The 21,128-nt window shown below is 39.6% G+C and overlaps 1 protein-coding gene across 6 annotated transcripts in view; it reads right to left on the reverse strand.

Annotated features, from left to right (window-relative positions):
* Nucleotides 1–21,128, reverse strand: part of LOC115760348 (autophagy-related protein 2 homolog B) — a 282,487-nt gene that overhangs the window by 153,410 nt on the left and 107,949 nt on the right. For all 6 annotated transcript variants that reach the window (XR_004017603.1, XM_030701631.1, XM_030701630.1 and 3 more), the window contains one exon: nucleotides 1,955–2,259. Coding sequence is in view for 5 of the 6 variants with exons in the window: in XM_030701631.1 (XP_030557491.1) it covers nucleotides 1,955–2,259 (305 nt within the window). In the remaining variant the exon portion in view is untranslated. The remainder of the gene's footprint in view (nucleotides 1–1,954; nucleotides 2,260–21,128) is intronic.

The following is a 21,128-nucleotide window of genomic DNA, read 5'->3' on the forward strand; positions in this document are numbered from 1 at the left end:
ATAGCAACACAAAACATGTTCCACGACACCTTTTCCAAATGGGTGGAATTGATCCCTCTTAGGAGGGCCACGGTGGCACACCTGCTGACCGCATTCCGAGAGAGAATTCTGAGTAGGTTTACGAGCCCAGTTTACGACCCGTAGTTTCAAGTCGTTTTTGGAGTCCCTGGGTGTAGAGGTCCAGTTTACCGCCCCGTACTGTCCGCAAGAGAATCCTACCGAGAGGACCAACCGGGCTGTTAAGACCATGATAGCGCAATTTAGCGAGGGCCAGATATCGCTAGCGGTCAATACAAATAAAGCGGACTCGGCCGGATTCAGTCCCGCTTTTCTGATGCGATTGCTTGCCGCTGTGTACGATCAGGTGACTCCGAGGTTTGCAACTAGTGCGTTCGACCCTAGGACAAAGAAGGATAAGTTAAAAGAAATCTTTTATATCGTCCACAGAATTCTCCAGCGCGAATCAAAGGACCAGAGCAGACACTACAACCTGTGGAGATGAGAAAGGCGGCCTTCGTTGGACTCAATGGTCCTGTTACGGTAGCACCAACTATCCAATGCCGCTGAGGGGTCGCCGCGAAATTGGCACCCAAATTTGATGGCCCCCATTGACTCGTCGAATTCATATCTCCCAATATTGTGCGGGTGGCCAATAGCTCGCAGCTAAAGCCATTCCACCGAGAGGTGACTGACGACGAAGGGGAAAGCCCAGGGCCTACGAGTAGGCGAAAGGCGGGAGTGACACCCGTCAAATTTGCAGATGGAACCCGAAATCAGCACAATCTTGTCTGACGAAGGCGGTAGCAGGAGACACCGAGCCTTTCCCCGGCGAAGAGCGAAAGCTCCGAGGCGAAGTTGCGGAAGCTCGCGGCGAAGTTGAGCGTCCGATGCAAGCGCACGGCTCGCTAGCGACCGTACCAGCACTTTTTAAAGGAGCATCAGGGTGAGTAGACGTGTGACGTAAAAAGAGCGCTAGCGACAAAACGTGAAAGTGTACAGCGTAGCGCTAGGGCTCCAAAGGAGTGCGACAGGGCCTTATTTTAGGAAGTACAGTAGGGGAGTGAATAATGAATAAGTAAATAAAAGTGAATACAATAAGATTAATGAAGGGAACCTGCTAATTCTTTTATTCTCTGCTAGCCCTCTTTGTTCTAACATCGGGACTAGCCGATGTTCACCATAACCTAGAGTGGGAACATGAGGTGCGAGGCTAGTGAAGGCGGTGAGAGGCTACGGCCCGGTAGGGTAGGCGTTGTAGGAAAACCACTAGGTGTAGTTTGGTCGAAACGCGAAACACACTGATATATATATACTATTCTAGAGTAAACATTTCACTTTGGTGATCCTAGCTCTTATTATTTACACAATTTGCTCAAAAAACCGAATTTCGATAGTGATTTTTATCGATTGCTTAGAAACGGATCTGCGCTGGACTAGGACGACCTACAGCTAAAATTGCAAGTCTCTAGCTTTTATAGGTTCTAAGATCAATCATGTGAAAATTAGGCTGCCACGTCCAAAATGTTAAGGCTCTTTTATATATATATATATATATATATATATAAAAGAGCCTTAACATTTTGGACGTGTATATATATATATATATATATAAAAGAGCCTTAACATTTTGGACGTGGCAGCCTAATTTTCACATGATTGACAAATGTACTCTCACCTTTGGATCTGTGAGGGCCAATCAAGCAAATACGTTTGCATGTTTGTGTCAAGCATATTTGTATGTGTTGCTATTGACAAAGAAACTAATTTTGTTAGTTTTCTTGCTTTGAGCTTGGTATATCCCAAATTTGTATACACTTACGTATGTTGTATACTAAGGTTTGCTTGGTAGACAACCAGTATTTTTAAATCGATAATGTTTATGTAATGTCCTTAAATAATTTTCGAACAATGTTTAGCATCGATTATAATCAATTATATTTATAAGTAAACTTACCACAGTGATATACATCGATATCTTTTAATTGAACACAAAAATATCCCGAATTCTTGTCGTTATTTAATGCAGCCACCGTAAATGCTCGGAAGTCTTTTAAATTCCATTGTAATTTTCCACGTGGAGATAGTTGATCTGTCTTTTCTAATTCTTGAACATTAGTATAAATTATGCATATTCCTTCCTTAACGCATAATTCAAAGGAGCACACGTTGATATCATCATTTATTGTAGCAGATTGTGGTTCCCACATAAAAAGGTCACCATTTAGACGGTTATATATGATTTCATAAAGTTTTTTAGATCTAAAAAAAAAATTTAATAATTTAATGACGCAATTAAGTGATAGAAATAAATGTGAAATTTAATTATTTATTTTATTTATTAATGATCGACAAAACTCACCTACAGCTAAAATTTCAAGTCTCTAGCGCTAATAGGTTCTGAGATCCTTGCGTTCATATATACGGACGGACGGACAGACAGACGGACACGGCTAGATCGACTCGGCTATTGATATTGATCAAGAATATATATACTTTATGAGGTCGGAGATGCTTCATTCTGCCTGTAACATATATTTCCATTTTGCACACATACAATATACCATTTTTACAAATTTTCAATGGGTTCAGGGTATAATAATCTTAATTTGCTATATTAATAATGAAAATACGATACATAGGAAAAAATAAAGTAAAAAGATAGCTAATAAAGTAATGAAATGTAAGCTAGATATATAGAGTGTTAAGTAGATAGGACACTCCTTGTCCTTTGTACTTTTCTCTAAAAGTAATGGGAAATTACCGACCCGGTGAGGAAAAATTTACAGCCTGTCCGGCAAGCTATGCCCCTGCTCATAGCTGTCAATGGTCAGTGACTTCCCGAAGGTATCCTGAAAGTAACGATTTTAGTAGGGGTAGAGAAAGTTCGGTAGAGAAAACGTGATGGAAACTATTGTAATTTTTACATAGCACGCGAAAAGGATTATTAGACGGATTGCATAGCGTAGTCTATTGTGCACGTAGATAGGAATAAGGGGCGATAATTTTTGGTTGGCCAGAAATGGAGAATCTATATCGCCAGTAATCAACTTATGTACAAAGCAACACCGTCAATTTTCCTACGGTTGGTTAACGACGGAAGATTAGGAAGAAGCAGCCTGCTGGAGTATGATGACAACTGAAGATTAGGGTCCCAATTTAAATCTCGTAAGGCAAAAAGCAGAAATTGCTTCTGAACAGATTCAATACGATCCTGGCTATTGTTATACTGCGAAGACCAGATGCAAGAGCAGTATTCAAGGATAGGGCGAGCAAGAGAGATGTATAGAAGTTTTGTTATAAAAGGATCGTTAAACTCTTTAGACCATCGTTTAATCAATCCAAGTACACCTTTTGCCTCATTAGCGATGGTATCTATGTGAAGATTGAAACAGAGTTTAGAATCAAAAATTACGCCTAGATCCTTAACTGTTAGTGTAGGTTGCAAGGGGATATTGTCGATTGTATAACTGAAAAGATAAGGTGTAGTACGATTAAATGTCATAAACATACACTTTCAACAATTTAGATGCAATTGATTGGCCAAACAGCAAAATGGATAGCGTTCAAATCGTCTAGTAGACGAGAATGATGTAGGGGATTAGTGTATGGTAGAAAAAGTTTGACATCGTCCGCATACATGAGTACACGGGCATGTGATATAACAGAGGGGAGATCATTTATAAAAAGAGTAAAGAGAAAAGGTCCACGATGACTACCTTGAGGAACACTAGAAGTAACGTTAACCTGTTTAGAGAGTCAGTCTCAGCATTACTCTTTGGCTCCTACCTTTTAAATAAGAACTAAAAAAACAAAGCAAAAGCGACGGAAGGAAACCTATTCGGTCAAGTTTAAAAAGTAAAATATCATGGTGCGCAGAGTCAAATGTCTTACTGAAGTCAGTGTAAATGACATCAGTTTGCATTTGCAAAAGGAAATCATCATTTGCCAAGGAAGTAAACTCAAGCAGATTAGTCGTAGTTGACCGATTATTTACGAATCGATGTTGAACAGGGGAAACAACTAATTTGCAGAAATGCTGCAGGAATAGCAAACACTTTTGCAATGCCCCTGTAACTTTGTATGTCAGACTGTTCACCATTCTTGTGGAGAGGAATGATATAAGATTCTTTCCAAAGAGATGGAAAAACAGAAGATTCAAGGGGGAGAATAAAAAGCTTTAGCAATGGATAAAGAAGGGAAGAACTACACTCCTTGAGTAGACAACTAGGAATATTGTCAGGCCCAGGAGAGTAAGAAGATTTTAAAGAGTTTAAAGCTAATAGAAGAGAGGAGTGTGAAATAATAGGAGGAGGTATAGAACTAGCGAAAGAAATGGTATAAGGGTAAGAATTAGTATTAGGACAGATTGAAGAGTAAGTTGATTGGAAGAAAGTAGCAAAGAGGTTAGCATAATCAGAGTCATTGCTAGCTTTATCCATCCCGAGAGAAAAATAAGATGGCAAACTTGAAGATTTACGCTTCAAGTTTATAGAATTATAAAACTGTCTCGGATTTTGGGCAAACTGCCGTTTACATTGAGTTAGATAATTCTTATAGCATTGAGAATTCAGAAAAAAGAAGTTCGACTTGGCTATGGAATATTTAGCCAAGTCTGTACACGAACAAGACTTTTTAACTTTTTTAAATATTAAGATTTTACATTTAAAGATGTGACAATCTGGGTGTAAGCCCCAAAACCAGCATGTTTTGATAAAGTATTCGAAGGAATTGACTTGGAGGGAGTTATCAAAAAAAAGTAATAGCAGCATTCATATCAACCGAGGCATATAAGAAAGACCAATCGGTTGCATAAATAAGCTGATTGAGCAATGAATAATTTTGCGAAAGCAACGGCGGGGCTTATTGGTTGATGAGCATGAAATGAGAGGATTACAATTGAACATTGCAATCTCTAAAGTAGGTTGAAGAGATAAAGATGGGGACCTAAACACATTAGAAATAAGGTAGTCATTAACAAATACAAGGTAAAGTGTTTTATTCAAATTATTAGAAATTGAATTGATTTGAAACAACGAAAGATCAAGCATGCAGTCTATAAAATCATGCTGTGTTGAGACACCTTAACTGAGATAATCTTAGCTAAAGTTCTGATTAGAGAGTGGCTTTAACGGCAATTAACACCCCACCACCTCGAGTCGGCCGATCATTTCTATGCAAAATAAAATTATTCAGAAAAACCTCAAAATCAGATATGGTTGAATTTAACCATGTTTCTGAAAATGCTATTATATCCGAGTCGAAAGAAGTGCTGGCCATGTTAAAGTAGGCGCTGGTGGGGCTGTAGGTAATACAGAAGCTGGAGGAACTAAAGAGGCACCATGATAGTTCTTATCAATCTGGGCAAGATTGCGCGCAGGTCTAGCTTTGCGGCCAGTAGCTTATTGGCCTGAGGCAGTTTGGATAACTGGGACAGGATCAGGTATGAGCTCTACTGGGACTACTACAGGGGATGAAACAGGGGTAATTGGGCAGTCGCTTGGAGAAGGCGATAAAGACAACATTGGAGATACCTCCAAGTTGCTAGGAAGGGACAAGAAAGTCGTAGGTGTCTGTACAGACGTAGAGGGCAATTGCAAAAGTTGAGGCTCCAACCGGCGATTGGTTGGGGACTCAAATTTATATTTGCCAAGCAACTCGAAACTCGAGTCAAAATTACTCGAGAGCTGCTTAGCCACATTATTTAATTTTAAGAATTGACTTCTCACAGAATTATACATTCTGGAGAAATCAATTTGCTTGCCGATGCATTTTGGGCACGACCAACGCAAGCCGCCGCAGCCCTTCTTGGCAATTGCAGCGATTTTGTCGCAATCACGTCCAGTGGGACCTGCACATTTAGCATGCATCATATTCTCACACAGCCAGCAATTAACAAATTGCGGCAGTGCAGAATCATCAGCCTGCTTGAACGAGCAGGGCTTCTCACAGCACGACATAATTATTACAAGCATATGCTAGTTGCGAGACTGCAGAGCAAAAGAAAACGGTACACAAAAGTAGAGCAAGTAAACACGCAAAAAACAATTATTCGTACACAAACAAATTGTTTGGTGCGAAAAGCAATGCGAACAAATGCAGAAATGTACCTTATTTACAGGTCTGCGTGACAAAGACTACCTTAAGGAGGGTACATTGTATTTTTGCAGAATGCAAATGTATGTAACAGGCAGAAGGAAGCATCTCCGACCCCATAAATTATATGTATTCTTCATCAGCATCAATAGCCGAGTCGATCTAGCCATGTCCGTCTGTCTGTCCATCCGTCCGTATGTATGAACGCAAGCATCTCAGAACCTTTAAGAGCTAGAGATCTGAAATTTTAGATGTAGGTCCTCCTAGTGCCTGCGCAAATCGATAATCGATAACATACTCCGTCTTCAAGCAATCGATAAAAATCTATATCAGCAAGCTGTTATTTTTTATACCCTGAACCCATTAAAAATGGATATAAGGGTATATTGTATTTGTGCGAAAGCCAAATGTTTGTAACAGGCTGAAGGAAGCATCTCCGACCCCATAAAGTATATATATTCTTCATCGGCATTAATAGCCGAGTCGATCTAGCCATGTCCGCCTGTCTGAAGAAGAGGGTTCAGGGTATCCCCTAGTCGGGAGCTCCCGACTAGAACCTCTTACTTGTTCAAATTTGGGTAAGTATTAAGATTCAGAGTCACCAAACTTGATATGTTGCTTCTAGAATATTATATATATATTAAGTATCTTTCATTTTATACCTATCGCCGCCAGAGCTATAAATCAAGTTAATAACCCAACTTATGTTGCCAACCAATTTAGGCCACATTTTAAATGGAATTGACTTTACTATATGTAACTGCGCAATTGGATGGGCAGCTAGCGAAAACATCAAAGTAACAACTGCATTTAGTGTTGGAATAAGAGGATTGAGGGTATTCCCTAGTCGGAAGCTCCCGAATAGAACCTCTTAGTTGTTTGGTATTAGGCACGGGCATTTGTACATGCGGAGAATCGGTCAATGACTGACCTTATTTTTGACATTTGAGATTCGATTTAAAAATTGTATGAAGTGGCCTTTGAATGGGGGAAACGATTGACAGATTAATCGACGTGCAGCTAGTTGACATCGTATTATTATGTAAGTGCATTCGTACGCATATAAATGTATGTCTGAAAAAAGAGAGAGTGTTGGTCCCTAATTTTACCGTCCACTTTAGTGCACGTAAGTGTTATGCACGAAATCTCAAAATCTGGGTGTGCGAGCGCACGCGCTTGTAAGTAGAGTCTCTCTCAAGCTTATGTCTCAACTGATAATCATGGGATATTGGATGGAATTAAATCGGTTTTAAAAAAGTTCAAAGCAAGCATACTTATCTTACCCCGAAACCATAGAAAATTGTTAAAAAGTGTTAAATGTTTTTGATTTTTCTAGCTCTTATAGGTTCTAAAACCTTGCATCCATCTTTCTTCTCTTGCTCTTATAGGTTCTAAAATCTTGCGTCCACATAAACGGTCAGACGGACAAACAAACGGGCATGGCGTGATCGAGTTGGCTATAGATGCTGATCAAATATATATACACTTTATGGGGTTGGAGTTGATTCCTTCCGAATGTCCCATACATTTGAACTTAAACTATTTACATATGCCTTAATAAATGACCGATTTCGCATTATAAACAAAAAAGTTTTCTTATGTCTTCACTATGATATAGCAGTCCGATGTTGATAGAATTTTGTTTATATGTATGGAGATTCCTCTTTTCCTCCTTAAGGAGCATCTAAATAAACAAGAAGTTCTTTGTACTAAAACTTAGTTTTCGACCAATCGTTTTTGGGGCAGCTATATTATACAGTTGTTCGATCCGGTACAAACATACGTCCAGCCACAGTAAAACTGACCTTTGGAAAATTTTAAGACGAAACCTTTAAACTTTGGGACTAGTTCGTATATAAAGGCAGACTGGCATGGCTACATATAATCGGCTATTCTTTGTGAAGCCTTAAATATTATTCGCGCCAACCTACCCAAAATACTAGTTGGAGATGAGCCGTGTTAGAGAGCGAGGAGGGATGACCGGCCATTCAATTGATTCGAATAGGGAAAATTTGTGAACAGCCGTTACAAGCGCGTCACTCAGGAACAATTGCCCCAGATCTGCCAGCTCATTCTCGGTCCCCACAAAGTTTGTAGCATTGACAGACCATATTCTTTAAGGTCGAGAGCGAATCAGGATAAACCGTTTTAAGGCGATGAGAAATAATGTAGATAAGTACTGCACAAGCTCTAATTGACCGCATTTGTAACAAAGCATATGATTACACTGATATAGCATTTCACTTGTGGCCTGTTGCGTACTTCACTCTTGTAGAAAAATGGTCCACAGTAATCAATGCCAGTGATCATAAAGGGATACGATGTGTCGAGACGATCAGCTGGCTCTGTCAGTCGCGGCTTGGCACGAAAACAAATTGTGCATTTGGCCAATGGGCCAGTACTGGAGAAAAATCGAAGACAATAAGATGCGTAAGTAAACTATGATTGCTTGCGTCACAGGATACCGACGGGGCAATATAATCAAATGTCACGTTGAGAAGTCCAACGACAAGTTTCTCAGCCGCCGACCGATGCGAAATAGACCGAACTCGTCAATGAATAGCGTAAGTGAGGCCATTGAGCTAGACAAGTTGAACTGCCTTGCTTCCTTCATTGCCACCAAGAGGAGCCATTTGAACTGACCGCAGACACATATGTGCCATGATGCATGTGGTCTATAGTTAGTTCTGCTCTACGTATTCGATATACAAATTTGAAAATATAAGCAAAGACCCGTTGCAGCTTGAACTTGCAGCCAATCGAAAGATCAAGTTGGCCTGTAGTTCCGAGTAATACCTTGTGTTGAAGTTCTGGCGAGGATTCGATGGGTACACAGGAGTCAGGCCACCCTTCCTTTCCCTTGCTAAGAACACTTGGGTCATTGGCCCATTTTATGAGGATAAATTAAAATGTTTTTATTACAGGACCAATAAGAACAAAGGGGTCGTAAAAGAAAGTAAATGCGGACGGGATTGATCTTGATTTTTTCAGCCTCGAAGACAGCTTCAATGGAGAGAGGGGAAATGGAAACAGCCTGAGGAAGGATCCCAAACAAGACCCAACGTTTTTGTGATGTCGCTGCCATCGTCGAATTTAAGCAACGATTCTGTATCCTCTGCCAGTATGTTTTGCAGTACAGGTGTGTCGCTATAACACCATTTTCGCAGCTTAAAGTAGTCGGCAGATGCTCAAAATTGGCCTGGAAATGCGCACTAGCGCTTTTCCTTGTTTGGTGAGGACTCAGGCTCGGTGCAGCATTCTAGGTCCAAAATATGACGGAATCCTTCGTTAATCTGTGCATTCTGCTGCAGATGCAAGCCTTTCAACAGATCAAGAGTGAAGCCAGGCTGATTATCGGTGAAGGATGGTACAATCAACGCCCGGATGTATATGGAGTACTCCGACACCCGAGATTAAACATCGATTTTTTACATTGATGACGACAGTAGCAATTGGCAGTGGACAACATCGTGCTTGAGATGCTGGTCGATGGGGAGTGGCGAAGATGAAGTTGCCGCCAGGATGTTTTGGGATGAGGAATTAGTTTCGGTATCTTGAGGATTGTGTGTGCTTCGGTTGCCAAGATGCAACAGGCCTTGATGTTTGCTTCCAAAAAATCTATAAGTGCTGGAGTCGCAGACTCTCAGCTGAGATCCCCTTTGCAGGCAACTTAGGCACAGCGCAAGCCGCTTGGCTTCGTGAAGGCGCGGCGAGTGCGATAATTTTGCGAATTGTAAACATTTAAAAATGGAGTGGCCTGCGTTTTCACAGAATGCACATGCACTCGCATTTTCCAGCCAGCAACGATTCTTGATGAAGGCTGTAAGCCGCACGCATGATGATATGACGTCTAAAGGGCCATCATCCTCCCAGCTAGCTTGCGTAGCGCTATCTAGTTTTTGCAGCAGCGTGTGTACTATGATACAAACGGTGATCTGTTCCACAGAGCCCATCGATTATAACACACGTAGATGAGAGTTTATCTTATCTGAGAATTCGTCGCACCCTATCCAACTTTCCTAAACCCAAAATTTCAGGGATGTGTGCCTGAAAAATAAGACGCTTGTTATTAAACGCTTATCAAGCAGTTCTAAAGCGGAAGCATAAGCGTTTGACAACGAGCGACTTGTATCCGTTGCTCCTTTGTTGTTGTTCCGCTGTTCCTTTGAGGCATGACATGCCGTGCTTATGTAATCTTGCAGCCTGCAGTCATCAACATCGCGAAGTCGCACAGGATCAAGTTCGGAGGACAATCTATTGAGTCGATCACTTTTAAGACCAGCAGCCTGGGTTCCAACCGCCACTTGATTAGGGTCATTTGTTGTAGAGTAACTTGTTTAAAATATATTTTATGTTGAGGCGCGTAGCACTTAAAGAAAGATTTGTGCTTGTAAATGTAACGAAAGTGTATCATAAAAGTAAATAAAAAAAGAAAGATCCTGTCGTGTAGTCGCAAGCCTTTTTGCAGATAAATAATTTTCACTACTTTTGTGCAGCAAGATTCAAGGATGTTAAATTTTGTTTTTATTGTATTTATTTTGCCGCGCAGGGCACATATTAGAATTTATAAGGCTTTATAAGGACGAAACACAATTCCAAAACCGATCAGAGCATCGGGCAACGAAGGAGAGTGGGCAGCAGCTTACAAAGCCGTAGGTGTTGTCTAGTCATATGTTGTTTATAATACTTTTGACCTAATAAGACAAAGACGGGATAACATTACCGTGTCAAGTTCTAAAATAAAAATTTTGTTTCTTGCGAGAATTTTTGAAAGATATGGCGCTTTGCTTATCATTTGTTACCTAGACAATGGTAGTTACTGTTTAGATAAATTTATACATTTTTCTTGCCCTTCAGTGCTTGATAGTATTTTATTTTTTAAACTCTGTAAAACTGAGAGACCCAGCAACGAACTTTACGAAAGTTCCCAGAATATTAATGCTTCTAGTATGTATATGGTGAATGCTAAGAGTTTCTAAAAGTGAATCTAATATTTTAATACCCTGAATGGGTTCAGGATGAATAGGGATAATGGTTTTATGCAAATGTATGAAAAAGGCAGAAGGAAGTATATCCGCCCCATTCAGAATATATATTATTGATCAGCATCAATCAAGCCATGTCTGTCTGGACGACAGATATCATATGTATGAGTCTATAAGAGCTAGAGAGTTGAACTTAGTGCCCGCGCAGTACGAGTCTGTCTCAAATCGTCGATAACTTAATTAGTTTCGATATCAAAATCATTTTTGTCTGCATATCTCAGTTTCAATAGCTAGAGTCAATAAATGCGACAAATAGCTTTCCTAAAAATGTACATATGAACTATATTTATAAGTGCGACCTGTGTTCGAGCTAGAGTCCTCCACGAGCGTTGAAATTAATAATTAAAGGAATGTAAGCAATAATACTAAAAAGTGCTAACATCGTTGGTAAATACTATACATTAACTTATGGCGCGAACATACTTCCCACCTTGGAAGCTCATTCCAAAACACCATCCACTTTTAACTCCAGTGCCAAGGGGCAGGTTCTATGTATATTTCGTTTAAGAAACCCCGTATTGGTCTCGAGAGTCCCGACATACACTGCGCAATCGAATCCGGGATGTAGTTCTGACACTCCTCCTAGTAACCATTGTCCAGGCGGTTGGTCAGCGATGGTTTGACCAGTGCTTCGTCAAATGGTTCCACTAGAGCAATAATTGGGCGGCCAACCAAAAAGTAGCCATGAGTTAGTGCTTCTACAACCTTCAATGCGGTCTTGCATAACCCTCCAAAGTTAGGTGAGCTTGTTGGGATAAAATGAGTATTGACCCCCCGTTGACTGCACGTGTCGTTGATTAAAGCTTGGCCCGACTGGTCGAATGTTTTGCCCAGCTGTCTTGAACCGCCTACAAACTTAGTGGCGTTGTCGCAGAGCAGGTCGGAGCTTATACCACGTCCGGCAAAAAAACATTTAAGTGCCGCTATGACGGAGCTGGCACTCAAGTCTGACAAGATCTCTATATGGTATGCCTTCGTTGGCATACCACGTTGGCTGGCGCATCCCTCGTATATTAAAATGCATCCAAATTGTGCATCGCGCTCTCGCAAACTTTTTTTATTGCTTTTCGCTCCAAACCATTTGTTTGTGTATTTACTTGCTCTATCTTGTGCACCGTTTTCGTTTTGCTCTGTGCTCTCGCAATTTGCATACGCATTAATTAATTATGTTGTGCTGTAAGAAACCGTGCACGTTCAAGCAGGCTGATGATTCTGCACTGCCGCAATTTGTTAATTGCTGGCTGTGTGAGAATATGATGCATGCTAAATGTGCAGGTCCCACTGGACGTGATTGCGACAAAATCGCTGCAATTGCCAAGAAGGGCTGCGGCGGCTTGCGTTGGTCGTGCCCAAAATGCATCGACAAGCAAATTGATTTCTCCAGAATGTATAATTCTGTGAGAAGTCAATTCTTAAAATTAAATAATGTGGCTAAGCAGCTCTCGAGTAATTTTGACTCGAGTTTCGAGTTGCTTGGCAAATATAAATTTAATAGTTGGAGCCTCAACTTTTGCAATTGCCCTCTACGTCTGTTCAGACACCTACGACTTTCTTGTCCCTTCCTAGCAACTTGGAGGTATCTTCAATGTTGTCTTTATCGCCTTCTCCAAGCGACTGTCCAATTACACCTTTTTCAACCCCTGTACTAGTCCCAGTAGATCCCGTACCTGATCCCGTCCCAATTAATCAAACTGCCTCAGCCCCATCAGCTCCTGGCCGCAAAGGTAGACCTACGCGCAATCTTGCCCAGATTGTTAAAAACAATCATTGTGCCTCGTTAGCTCCTCCAACTCCTGTATTACCTACAGCCCCATCAGCGCCTACTTTAACGGTAGTTGCCCCTCGTAGGCAAGTTTTTGTGTCTCGACTTTCGTCGGACACCACTTCTGAGTCATTGGAAGCCTATATTGCTAGCAAATCTTCTGCTACCGTGTCAATAACCAAATTTAATTTCTCCACCCCTCGTGAAATATCATCATTCAAAATAAATGTTTCACATGATATGTTCCCAATCATTTGTGATCCCAAATTTTGGCCTCCACACATGATTGTTCACGAGTTCAAGCCTAAAAAGCGTAACCAGCCTGTCACCCTTCCAGTCCCTTCAATACAGGGTACCAAAAAAGTAGCTTTATCTTCTGACCAAATCTTTATTCATTATCAGAATGTCAGAGGTCTCATTTCAAAGCTTAAAAATCTTTTCATGGCCAGCACTTCCTTTGATTCGGATATAATAGCATTTTCAGAAACATGGTTGAACTCAACCATATCTGATTTTGAGATTTTACCGAATAACTTTATTTTGTATAGAAATGATCGGCCGACTCGAGGTGGTGGGGGTTAATTGCCGTTAAAGCCACTCTCCAGTCTGAACTTTTCTATTTTAGTACGCCTACTGACGCTGAGATTGTCTCAGTTAAGGTGTCTTTTCCTACACGGAATGTCTATGTAACATGCTCTTATGTCCCACCTTCTTCTGATATTCAAGATTATATGAATCATATTACTTGTATTAAAGAAGTTTCTTCACACGTGCGTGATAATGACCTATTTATGGTGTTGGGTGATTTTAATTTGCCGAGTATCTCTTGGTCATTATTTACAGCTGAAAATTATCTAGTGCCCTCAGCACACCACGATTTTATAGACTGCATGCTTGATCTTTCGTTGTTTCAAATCAATTCAATTTCTAATCATATGAATAGAACACTTGACCTTGTATTTGTTAATGACTACCTTATTTCTAATGTGTCTAGGTCCCCTCCTTTATCTCTTCCTGAGGATGTCTATCATCCAACTTTAGAGATTGCAATGCTAAATTGTAATCCTTTCATTTCGTGCTCATCAGCCAATAAGCCCCGCTATTGCTTTCGCAAAGGAAATTATTCTTTGCTGAATCAGCTTATTTATTCAACCGATTGGTCTTTCTTATATGACTCAGTTGATATGAATACAGCCATTAATTTTTTTTACATCACCCTAATCTCCCTCTTAGATGTGTGTATTCCTAAGTCAATTCCTTCGAATACTTTTTCAAAACCACCCTGGTTTACTACCAGATTATCACATCTAAAATATGTAAAATCCAAATATTTTAAAAAGTTTAAAAAGTCTGGTTCGTGTACAGACTTGGCTAAATATTCCATAGCCAAGTCGAACTTCTTTTTTCTTAATTCTCAATGCTATGAGAATTATCTAACTCGTTGTAAAAGGCAATTCGCCCGAAATCCGAGACAGTTTTATAATTTTGTAAACTTGAAGCGTAAATCTTCAAGTTTGCCATGTTCTTTTTTTCTTGGCTTGGATAAAGCTAGCAATGACACTGATTCTGCTAACCTCTTTGCTAATTTTTTCCAATCAACTTACTCTTCAGTCTGTCCTAATACTAATTCTTACCCTTATACTATTTCTTCCGCAAGTTATATACCTCCTCTAATTATTTCACACTCCTCTCTCCTATTAGCTATAAACTCTTTAAAGACTTCTTACTCTCCTGGGCCGGACAATATTCCTAGTTGTCTACTCAAGGAGTGAAGTTCTTCCCTTCTTTAACCGTTGCTAAAGCATTTTAATCTATCCCTTGAAACTTCTGTCTTTCCATCTCTTTGGAAAGAATCTTATATCATTCCTCTTCACAAGAAAGGTGGGAAGTCTGATATACGAAATTACAGGGGCATTGCAAAACTGTCCGCTATTCCTAAATTATTTGAAAAAATAATCACTTCGAATTTGCAGCATTTCTGCAAATCAGTTGTTTCCCCTGTTCAACATCGATTCGTAAAGAATCGGTCAACTACGACCAATCTGCTTGAGTTTACTTCCTTGGTGAACGATGCTTTCCTTTCGAAAATGCAAACTGATGTCATTTACACTGACTTCAGTAAGGCGTTTGACTCTGTGCACCATGATATTTTACTTTTTAAACTTGACCGAATAGGTTTCCCCCTGTCTCTTCTGCTTTGGATTAATTCTTATTTAAAAGGTAGGACCCAAGGAGTAATGCTGAGGCTGACTACCTCTAGACGGGTTCACGTTACTTCTGGTGTTCCTCAAGGTAAGTCATCTTGGACCTTTACTCTTTACACTTTTTATAAATGATCTCCCCTCTGTTATATCACATGCCCGTGTACTCATGTATGCGGACGATGTCAAACTTTTTCTATCATACACTAATCCCCTACATCATTCTCGTCTACAAGACGATTTGAACGCTATGCAACTGTTGGGCCAATCAATTGCATCTAAATTGTTCAAAGTGTATGTTTATGACTTTTAATCGTACTACACCTTATCTTGTCAGTTATACAATCGACAATATCCCTTTGCAACGTATACTAACAATTAAGGATCTAGGCGTTATTTTTGATTCTAAACTCTGTTCCAATCTTCACATAGATACCATCGTTAAAGAGGCAAGAGGTGGACTTGGATTCATTAAATGATGGTCTAAAGAGTTTAACGATCCTTTTTTAACAAAACTTCTGTACATCTCCCTTGTTCGCCCTTTCCTTGAATACTGCTCTTGCATCTGGTCTCCACAGTATAACAATAGCCAGGATCGTATTGAATCTGTTCAGAAGCAATTTCTGCTTTTTGCCTTACGAGGCTTAAATTAGGACCCTTATCTTCGGTTGCCATCCTACTCCAGCAACCAACCGTAGGACAATTCTCGGTATTGTCCATCTACATAAGTTGATTATTTGCGACATGGATTCTCCTTTTCTAGTAGGGCGTCTTCAATTCTCTGTTCCGGCTAGACCAACTAGAAATTTTCGCCCCTTATTCCTATCTACGTGCACAACAGACTACGCTATGCACAGTCCTTTTCGCGTGCTATGTAAAAATTATAATAGTTTGCATCACGTTTTCTCTACCGAACTGTCTCTACCCCTAATAAAATCGTTGCTTTCAGGATACCTTCGGGAAGTCGCTGACCATTCCAAGCTATGAGCAGGGGCATAGCTTGCCGGACAGGCTGAAAAAATTTTCCCCCACCGGGTCGGTGATTTCCCATTACTTTTCTCTTTGTCCTATCTACTTAACACTCTTCATCTAACTTACATTGCTTTACTTTATTAACAATCTTCATACTTTTATTTTTCCTATTTATTGTATTTTCTTTATTAATATAGCAAATTAAGATTATTTTAATGTTACTTGAGAACACTTTTTTCCTACTTACAACTTTCTGCTTAGATGTAGGCTCTAATAGCGTCACTGACAAAATTAGCTGTGAAAAGGGGCACAGCTGGCCGGACTGGCAAATAAAACACCTCCATCGGTCGGTGATGCTATTTAGAAAATTGTATCCTTTAACTAGGCTTTTAGCATATAATTCTATTGTATAATCTATTGAATAATGAGGAAGACACTCGCAGATAATGCAAATTCGTAACGCAATGTGAGCCGATTTCCTGCAATGGATGATCTAATATTTCTGCAGCAAGAAGGCGCATAACGATTGAGCCGCTGCATGTAAATTGCTTGGATGAGTGTAATTTAATAAGTGCATTTTTATAATCTTAAGCTATTAAAATAGGATGCTTTGTGTAAATTGGTAAATCGGCCTTTAACACTCGCGAATGAAGGGATTCAAGCATGGAATTTTTTAGACCAAATAGGTTTTTTATTTTTTAACCTAAAGAATTCTGAACGCAGTTTTACATTTTTTAAATTGAAAATTATATAGCGAAAGCCTCCACCAATTTCGTCTGCAGTTAGGTTAGACTGATGATGCCCTATAATTTTCTGCTTTTATAGGGAACATAAACGTAGCGCTGGTCTTGGCATCGTATAATGATTTATGAGTATCGGTTCCTCTCCGTATCTTTGCCACTGAGCCGCGTATCTTGACAGCAGCGCTTCCTCCTAGTCGTGCTTCAGCAACCATAACTCTTGTACGAATATCTCGTCTAGAATCAGTATAGGACTCAAAAATTCCAAAGGATGAAATACTAGGGCTAATTCTAATAGGACGGTTCGCTTCGTAATAGTTGTGGAGCATTAAACGAGAACTGAAATTGGTAGCTTTAAGTCACCCAACCTTCTCCAAGTGATTTGGCTGCATTATCAGTCTGGAGCATTAAAGGCTCTTAGTCATCCCCATTGCTGAGGGCTTCATGGCAATTACTTCGCCATTGTGCAGATTAAACCTGCAATGTTCTAACAGCGCAAACACTTGCTGTTTCAATTATTCAAGCTTTGCTACGGTGTCTGCACCACACAAAATATCATCCAAGTAGAAACTACGTCTAATCACTTTAGCTGCGTGTGGATACTCTTTCCCATATTTTTTTGATTGATAAAACTGACAGCGCACTGCTTGGAATGAAGTACAATTTGTTCCATAGGTAACTAACCTGTTACGCACCATGGGTGTGTTATTGACAAACCACCACAATATGCCGAAAAGTTGTGATGAGAATGAGTGTCTAAAACTTGCCTATATATCTTGGCTATATCCTAATGGTCGAACCTATAAAATCGTTATTTAGTCATCGTATCAAAAAGATCGGGCTGCAAGCTCGTCCCAACAAGCATATTGTCGTTTACTGAGACGCCGTTACTGGCCTTGCAAGAAGAGGCAAATATGACGCGCAATTTGGTCGTAAAACTTTCCGCCCTGAGTACAGGACGATGGGGCATAAAGTACAAAATGTCCTTTAGAGTAGCGGCCAATGTTATTTCCAAATCGTCCAGATTGTTTTATTCTTCAATAAGGTCGGACTACTGTTTCTTTAGAGCGGAATGCGCTTCACCTCTTTTCTAAATCTAACAAGTAAGAGGTTCTACTCGGGAACTCCCGAATAGGGGATAACCTGAACCCTCTTCTTCCAACATCAAATGCATATATATATTATATTTTAGAAGCTATATGTCAAGTTTGGTGACTCTAGCTCTTATTATTTACCAAAATTGCCCAAAAAACAGGATATCGATATCGATTTTTATCGATTGCTTGAAAACGGAGTAAGCTATCGACTATCGGAAACAAACTCGATCTGCGCGGGAACTAAGAGCACCTACATCTAAAATCTCAAGCTCTTATAGGTTCTGAGATCCTTGCGTTCATTCATACGGACGGACGGACGGACGGACGGACGGACGAACGGACGGACGGACCAACAGACAGACGGACATGGCTAGATCGACTCGGCTATTGATGCTGATCAAGAATATATATACTTTATGGGGTCGGAGATGCTTCCTTCTGACTGTTACATACATTTGGATTTTGCACAAACACAATATACCCTTATACCCATTTTTAATGGGTTCAGGGTATAAAAATCTTTTCATAGCGTAAATCTTCAAGTTTGCCATCTTCTTTTTTTCTCGGCTTGGATAAAGCTAGCAATGACACTGATTCTGCTAACCTCTTTGCTAATTTTTTCCAATCAACTTACTCTTCAGTCTTTCCTAATACTAATTCTTACCCTTATACCATTTCTTTCACTAGTTCTATACCTCCTCTTATTATTTCACACTCCTCTCTCCTATTAGCTATAAACTCTTAAAAATCTTCTTACTCTCCTGGGCCTGACAATATTCCTAGTTGTCTACTCAAGGTGAAGTTCTTCCCTAATTTATCCATTGGTAAAGCTTTTTAATCCATCCCTTGAATCTTCTGTCTTTCCATTTCTTTGGAAAGAATCTTATATCATTCCTCTCCACAAGAAAGGTGAAAAGTCTGACATACAAAATTACAGGGGCAGTGCAAAACTGTCCGCTATTTCTAAATAATAAATAATCACTTCGAATTTGTACCATTTCTGTAAATCAGTAGTTTCCCCTGTTCAACATGGATTCGTAAATAATCGGTCAACTACGACCAATCTGCAGAGATGATTGGTAAATGATGTTTTCCTTTCGAAAATGCAAACTGATGTCATTTACACTGACTTCAGTAAGGCGTTTGACTCTGTGCACCATGACATTTTACTTTTTAAACTTGACCGAATAGGTTTCCCTCCGTCTCTTGCTTTGGATTAATTCTTATTTAAAAGGGAGGAGCCAAAGAGTAATGCTGAGGCTGACTACCTCTAAACAGGTTCACGTTACTTCTGGTGTTCCTCAAGGTAATCATCTTGGACCTTTACTCTTTACTCTTTTTATAAATGATCTCCCCTCTGTTATATCACATGCCCGTGTACTCATGTATGCGGACGATGTCAAACTTTTTCTATCATACACTAATCCCCTACATCATTTTCGTCTACAAGACTGTTTGGCCGCTATGCAACTTTGGTGTTCGACCAATCAATTGCATCTGAATTGTTCATAATGTATGTTTATGACATTTAATCGTACTACACCTTATCTTGTTAGTTATACAATCGACAATATCCCTTTGCAACGTATACTAACAGTTAAAGATCTAGGCGTTATTTTTTATTCTAAACTATGTTTCAATCTTCACATAGATACCACCGTTAATGAGGCAAAAGGTGTACTTGGATTGATTAAACGATGGTCTAAAGAGTTTAACGATTCTTTTATAACGAAACTTCTGTACATCTCTTTTGTTCGCCCTATCCTCGAACACTGTTCTTGAATCTGGTCTCCACAGTATAACAATAGCCAGGATCGTATTGAATCTGTTCAGAAAAAAATTTCTGCTTTTTGCCTTACGAGGTTTAAATTGGGACCCTAATCTTCGGCTGCCATTCTACTTCAGCAGGCTGGTTCTTCTTAACCTTCCGTCGTTAACCAACCGTTTGACAGTTCTCGGTGTTGTCCTTCTACACAAGTTGATTATTGGCGACATAGATTCTCCTTTTCTGCTAGGGCGTCTTCAATTCTCTGTTCCGGCTAGACCAACCAGAAATTTTCGCCCCTTATTCCTATCTACGTGCACAACAGACTACGCTATGCACAAATTATAATAGTTTGCATCACGTTTCTCTACCGAACGTTCTCTACACCTAATAAAATCGTTGCTTTCAGGATACCTTCGGGAAGTTACTGACCATTCCCAGCTACGAGCAGGGGCATAGCTTTCCGGACGGGCTGTAAATTTTTACCCACCGGTCGGTGATTTCCCATTACTTTTCTCTTTGATCTATCTACTTAACACTCTTACATATCTTTTCTTTATTAACAATCTTCTTTCTTTCTATTTTCCTATTTGTTGTATTTTCTTAATTAATAGAGCAAATTAAGATTATTTTTAATTTTACTTGAGAACTCCTTTTTCCTACTTACAACCTTCTGCTTAGATGTAGGCTCTAATAGCGTCACTGACAAAATTAGCTGTGAAAAGGGGCACAGCTGGCCGGACTGGCAAATAAAACACCTCCATCGGCCGGTGATGCTTTTTAGAAAATTGTATTCTTTAACTAGGCTTTTGGCATATAATTCCATTATTTATTGTATAATCTATTGAATATTGAGGAAGACACTCATTCTTTCGACCATCACCAAATGAACAAATAAATAAATAAAGAAAATTGGCCAAACGAACAGATGATCGAAGATATGATAATAGTCAGTACAATATTATTAAACTTCGGAAGTAGGATTATACAATATTTAAGTCAAAGCTATTCTTACTTACATAAATAATATATAAAAGATAATAAAAACTTATTAAAAAAACATCTAAAAGAATGTGTTAAATGTACTAGATACAGGCAACACACAGTGGAACAAATAATGGGAAATCTCCCAAAATATAGAACAGAATCCCTTCCGTTCTTAAATATAGGTATGCAGGACCATACAACATTAGATGCTCAAAAACTCACGGACAGAAAACAAATAAAGGGTATATAGCAGTATGTATGGCCACAGAAAACAATCGCAACTGCAATGCTGTTGATAGAATTCGAAGCAGACGCGCATGAATGTGTCTGTGTACATGTATACAGAAATTCTTGGAATTTTAGCATGCTGCCCCATCCAATCGCGTAGTAAAACATAACTTTTGGTTTTTCTTAACCGACCTTAATGAAATTTTCTTTCTACAGTACTGTTTCATACAGTATTGTA

Source organism: Drosophila novamexicana, unplaced genomic scaffold, assembly GCF_003285875.2.
Source record: "Drosophila novamexicana strain 15010-1031.04,08,12 unplaced genomic scaffold, DnovRS2.1 tig00000434-arrow-pilon, whole genome shotgun sequence".
NCBI lineage: Eukaryota > Metazoa > Arthropoda > Insecta > Diptera > Drosophilidae > Drosophila > Drosophila novamexicana.